The following is a 6,273-nucleotide window of genomic DNA, read 5'->3' as shown; positions in this document are numbered from 1 at the left end:
CTTACACCACAAGAACCATTGCTTCGTTTCCAAAATGATTTAATGTCTCAATTCAATCAATCATACCGTCCACTCATAATCTAACCACAACGATTCAACTACGACAACATGGACACTGAACTTAATTATGACAGCACCGTTGGCGGCAACCCCCCAGCTATTAGAGAGAAATGATGTCAAATACCTCAAGATCCTCGCACCAACCATCTTTTTCCTCAAGCCAACACTCAAAGATCACAAACACCACAGAAAAATCGTGGGAGACCTCGAAGACAGACTAATGCACCAGGATGTGAAACATGTGGGTGTTTCGATCGGACGAGTCTTTAATTTTCTTATCAAATTGTTGTGTATTTAAATTTTATAAGATAATATTATAAATTTTTTAATTTTTTTATTTCAATTTTTTTAATTATAATTAAAAGAAATTTAAGAAAAATTAAGGAGTAGCCACATGCAGGGGCACATGCTCCTAATGGATGCATGCATGCACCACTTGCAGTGACATGTTGTCGATGTTGTCGCTACCACCATCGAGGCCTTAGTGCATAAGGATAATACTGGTTAATTTGATAAATAATTTTAAAATACAATTATTTTAATATTTAATTTAAAAATAATGATTATTTAAAAAAAATCAATTTTTAAGTTAATCATTCACGAATCAATAACAAAGCATTCCCGGATCCGTTACTAGTTCATTCAATAAAAGAAAAACATACATTTAGAAACATCAAACACATTAAAAAAAATCATACTAATGAATAACAGGTCAAACTTTGACTTTAAAATTTAATACTCAATTTAAATTGAAATAAAAGCAATGTATTCATCCTATCCCTATAATAATCTCAAAAGAATTTACTTTCCGTTACCAAAGATCCAATTTAAAGTTACAATTCCTAGAAACAATCTTAGCATTCCCAGTCAATTTATCCACCGTCAAATCACAGTCAACTTTAACGGTAATCTTCCACGTTTTAACAGACCCCACTTTTATTTTCACAGGCGCTCTCAGTTTAACGACCAACAACACTTCCCGTTTACTCTGCGCCGTAACCAACGCTCTCTGGTCCTCACTTCCCATCTTAATTCCGTTACCCTTTAACACCGTTTTGAACACCGTCACATTATTCGACGGCTGATAGAACGCCGGCAAAACGCCGTTACATAGCTTCACGTCTTTGTAGAAAATTTCCGCAGAGCTATCTTTCTCGTAACGGATTCCGATCTTGTTGTTAGGGTTACTGGCTTTAACAGTGACATCAAACTCCGGCGAGATCGCCGCCGTGGAAGACGGCGACGTTATGTTTATTCCTCTGATGTTAATGCTTTCGATTGAGTAGTTCGGCGATTCAGGACGAACAACGAGGTAGAAAACCCCGGCGGCGATGCCGAGCAGCACGATGAGGATGAAGAGTATTCCGAAGAACCAGCAGAAGCAGCAACAACGGTTCCGACGGTTTTTCTTGCGAGTGTATTCTTCGTAGAGACGAGCGTTCTCTTTTGGAGGAATGCGGTGAATGATATCCTTGGGAATCTGTATGACATACGTTCCCGGCGGTGGAACAGGCTTTTCCGACGGCGGCGTTGGAGGTGGCTTGGGAGCGACAACAGCATGTTCCTCAGAAACCGGTGGCGAGTCGTAAGGGTGAACTCGGTCAGCCATTGAGTGAGTGACGAGTCGAGAGACTAAATTTATCTACTCAAATTCAAATTCAAATTCAAATTCAAATTCAAATGCAAATTTTTCTGCAAATGCAAATTTATCAGAACATTAGTGAACGATTTGTATTTATATAACAACCATATAAGGGTATGATATGGAATTACTTAGTAAACATAATATCTATTATAATTAATAATAATTAAGTTAAGTAGAAAAAAACGGTACAGTTCAATGTGGGGTCAGTTCCAACCTGGCAAAAATGGAAAAAGAATGAAAAAATATATATTAAAGGGAATTGGTCAAAAAAGTTTAAGTGTTTTGGCTGTAATATTTAGATTTGATTTGATTTTTTCTTAAATACAGTCATACGGGATGTTGATTGCCGATCCATTTGTCAGTGAGTTGGTTGGAATTTTGCTATACACGGTTTGTTTAATTTGAATTGGTACCAATTTCTAATGTATATTAATTAATTAACTAATATAAAACTAAGTTAAGAAATAAAAGATCCAAAACAAAGTATTGAGCTCGTCGCACGTACCGTTTATAATTAAATCCATTTTATTCATGTTTTATGGAATGTATGTAGGAGGAAAGAAAGTTTAAGGAATATACCACTCACCAATGATTGAACCATGATATCTTTGAAGATAAGAAAAATATAAGAAGGGGGTGAATTGTGTTTGTTTTTTCTTTTTTATGTTTTTTTCAACTTATGTTTCTGATGCTTCGTTTGAATATTTGGTTCAGAGTCTGATTCAGAAAACTCATTTGACTTCTGAAAGATCTTATCAAATTATGAATCGAAATCTAATTTGGATGAATAAAATTGATAACAACGGAATATTTAAGTACAAAAGCCAGTAAAGAAAAACAAGAGACATAAACAGTTATCTTTGTTTCTCTCGTAATTTGAGAGTAGTCTATTTCCATTGTACTTTCAAGGGATTTCCACTATAACCAAATTGATTATAAATGTTCAAACACATAAGCAAGAGACTTCTTTGCTTACACACAAGTATAAGACTTTCTTGCTCAAACACACAGGTTTGAGACTTCCTTGCTTAAGCCCATAAGCTCAAGATTTTCTTGCTCAAACACACAAGTCTGAGACTTCATTGCTATAACACACAAGTTAAAGACTTCAACTGCTTAAGCACTAAAGCAATAGACTTTTGACTCTATAACAAACTGTTAAGAGATTTGGGTAACAACTACACTTGATATACAATAAGATGTGTAGACAAAATACAACTTAGAAAGACTCTAAGACTTAACAACTTCTAAAATATACAAGTGTTAAGATTTTCCAAGTCTAAAAATTTGACATAATATATGGGTCCCCATGATCTTCATTTTTCATTTTTATCAAGAATTCATCCAGAGTTTGAAGCTTGTTTACCTTGGAAGCCCTAATTCATCTGGGTATCTTGTGTGACTTCCTCAACAAGTTTCTTCAACATTTGATCAAATATATCAAGGTATACTTCATTATACATCCTCTTATGAATATATGATCCTCCATGAGTCAAAAAGATCAAGAGAACTTCAAGTTTGCAAGTTGGTTCAAGGTGGTTGATTAGAGAAAGTCAACTGATCAAAACTGGGGTTCACTAGACCCTATCTCCTATAATATTTTTCATATGAAAATTATTCCAAGAGAAAAGTGACTCCTTATGACATTCCAAACAACTTTCATGTTGACATCAAGATCTAGTTTTGCTTGGAAAGCCATTTTTTATGGTGAAAGATTATAGGTCATTTTGTTTGTGTCCTAGTTAGGAGGTCAACTTCCAATGACCATAACTTGCTCAATTTTTATGAGATGAAGGCCATACAAGTTTCATGATTAATTTCAAGATATCCTCTCCAACTTTTATTCTTTGAGAAACTTCAAATTCAACTGGCAAGGGCATGTTCCAAGAGGAAAGATTATAGGTCATTTTGGGCCATTACCATTGAACAAACAATTTTCCTCAAATTCTAAAATGCATAACTTCTCCATGCCAAATCCAAATGAGGTCAAATTTGTGACCAAATTAAATAGGTTTGAAATAGATACAACTTTGATGAAGGAACTTTTTCCATTTGAAGCTCATAAAAAAAGTTATTCAAGGTGGAAGAAGTATAAGACTTTCTTGCTCAAACGCACAGGTTTGAGACTTCCTTGCTTAAGCCCACAAGATCAAGATTTTCTTGCTCAAACACACAAGTCTGAGACTTCATTGCTATAGCACACAAGTTAAAGACTTCAACTGCTTAAGCACTAAAGCAATAGACTTTTGACTCTATAACAAACTATTAAGAGATTTGGGTAACAACTACACTTGATATACAATAAGATGTGTAGACAAAATACAACTTAGAAAGACTTTAAGACTTAACAACTTCTAAAATATACAAGTGTTAAGATGTTCCAAGTCTAAAAATTTGATAGAATATATGGGTCCCCATGATCTTCATTTATCATTTTTATCAAGAATTCATCCAGAGTTTGAAGCTTGTTTGCCTTGGAAGCCCTAATTCATTTGGGTATCTTGTGTGACTTCCTCAACAAGTTTCTTCAACATTTGATCAAATATATCAAGGTATACTTCATTATACATCATATTATGAATATATGATCCTCCATGAGTCCAAAAGATCAAGAGAACTTCAAGTTTGCAAGTTGGTTCAAGGTGGTTGACTAGAGAAAGTCAACTGGTCAAAACTGGGGTTCACTAGACCCTATCTCCTACAATATTTTTCATATGAAAATGATTCCAAGAGAAAAATTACTCCTTATGACATTTCAAACAACTTTCATGTTGACATCAAGATCTAGTTTTGCTTGGAAAGCCATTTTTTATGGTGAAAGATTATAGGTCATTTTGTTTGTGTCCTAGTTAGGAGGTCAACTTCCAATGACCATAACTTGCTCAATTTTTATGATATTAAGGCCATACAAGTTTCATGATTAATTTCAATATGTCCCCTCCAACTTTTATTCTTTGAGAAACTTCAAATTCAACTGGCAAGGGCATGTTCCAAGAGGAAAGATTATAGGTCATTTTGGGCCATTACCATTAAACAAACAATTTTCCTCAAATTCTAAAATGCATAACTCCTTCATGCCAAATCCAAATGAGGTCAAATTTGTGACCAAATTAAATAGGTTTGAAATAGATACAACTTTGATGAAGGAACTTTTTCCATTTGAAGCTCATAGCAAAAGTTATTCAAGGTGGAAGAAGTGAACATTTGACTTGGTACTTAGAAAATTTTCAATTATGTTTGATTTTCCAAACTTCCACCTCAAAATTCATCATGATCCAAGCTTCAAATGGAAAAGTGTTAAACATGAAAGTTGTTCCCCTTGATGTCACATTTCCAAAAAGTCCAAGATCACCTAATTTGGACCAATATTGAGGGACTTCTGTATGGTTCCTTTCATAGGTTTGTTTTGGAAAAATTTGAATTCAATTATCCATTTCCTCTTGCATGCTTACATATTATTGATGCAGGGTCAATTATGCATGAATTGGAATGTAATAGCATCATGAATTGGGCCAAAATCATTGCCCATGCATCCATGCACCAACTTGCTAATTTTGGCAAATTTTCAAAGGGTGCAAAAAGGAATCTCATTACCTATTTAAACAAGCTCATTGCCTCAGAAATGATACACACACCTTGCTCAAGCTTTACCAAGAGAACTCAACCTCACACCATAGAATTCCTTGAAGATTTATTTGAAATTGACTTTGAATTTCACCTTCTATTTTGAAGTTCAAACTCCAAGTATTCATAGCCCTTTTCATCTTAATTGATCACTGCAAGCAAGAGGAGGAAGAATCAAGCAAATTCAGATCGAGATCAAGCCAATTTGAAGCTACCCGAAGGTGATTTTTTAGAATCTTTGAGCCTTCAATTTTGTCTCAATTCTACACTATTATCTTTGATTTTTGGTTGGATGAAGTCCTACCAATGTAGACAACAAGATTGAGTTGCTTTGAGGTCAAATCGAAGTAACTCAGATCATGAACATCGAATTTCAAATCTATGTGTCTTTCTATATACTTGGAATTGGAAGAAATGGAGGTCAGATTCGTGTTCCTGAGCATTTTTCCTTCAAAAACATGTACTCACTTTTCATTTTTCATTTGGTTGAGGGTGGACCAGTCCGATGAGGTCCACCGGAGAAGATGAGCGGAGCTAGGGCTCCGGTGGTGCATTGGCAAGGTCCAAGCCATTTGATCTGGTTCCAACATTTTAATCTCAACCTTCCATTTTGATTACCACGTGTGTGATGCTTTGACTGAGGTGTATCGTGGATAGCGCGCGTGTGACCATTAGATCTTCCACCTCAATTAATGAGGGAGATCTGATGGCCCTTGTTTTATTGAATTTCTTTTTATTTTTTGATTTTTCATTTAATCCCTTTATTTTATTTAATTCATATTAATTTCATTTTTAATCCAAAAAATATGGGACTTTCACCAAAAATCTTTAAATATTTTTCTCTTCCATATTTTGAATTAAGATGATTTTTTGGATTAATTTTGATATTTTTCATGAATTAAATGTTTTTGTGCATATTTTTAATTGTTTAAAAATAATTATGA

General features: G+C 34.4%; 1 protein-coding gene across 1 annotated transcript; it reads right to left on the bottom strand.

Moving 5' to 3' along the window:
* Positions 1-672: 672 nt before the first annotated feature.
* Positions 673-1,959, bottom strand: LOC127117921 (NDR1/HIN1-like protein 13). Its single transcript, XM_051048048.1, has one exon. It carries the CDS (start codon positions 1,667-1,669, stop codon positions 872-874), a length of 798 nt encoding a protein of 265 aa, XP_050904005.1. The 5' UTR covers positions 1,670-1,959; the 3' UTR covers positions 673-871.
* Positions 1,960-6,273: the final 4,314 nt, after the last annotated feature.

The sequence above is a fragment of the Lathyrus oleraceus genome, chromosome 2 (assembly GCF_024323335.1).
Source record: "Lathyrus oleraceus cultivar Zhongwan6 chromosome 2, CAAS_Psat_ZW6_1.0, whole genome shotgun sequence".
Classification (NCBI taxonomy): Eukaryota; Viridiplantae; Streptophyta; class Magnoliopsida; order Fabales; family Fabaceae; genus Lathyrus; species Lathyrus oleraceus.
Note: the sequence above shows the minus strand (reverse complement) of the source record. Positions and strands in the feature narration are given on the sequence as shown.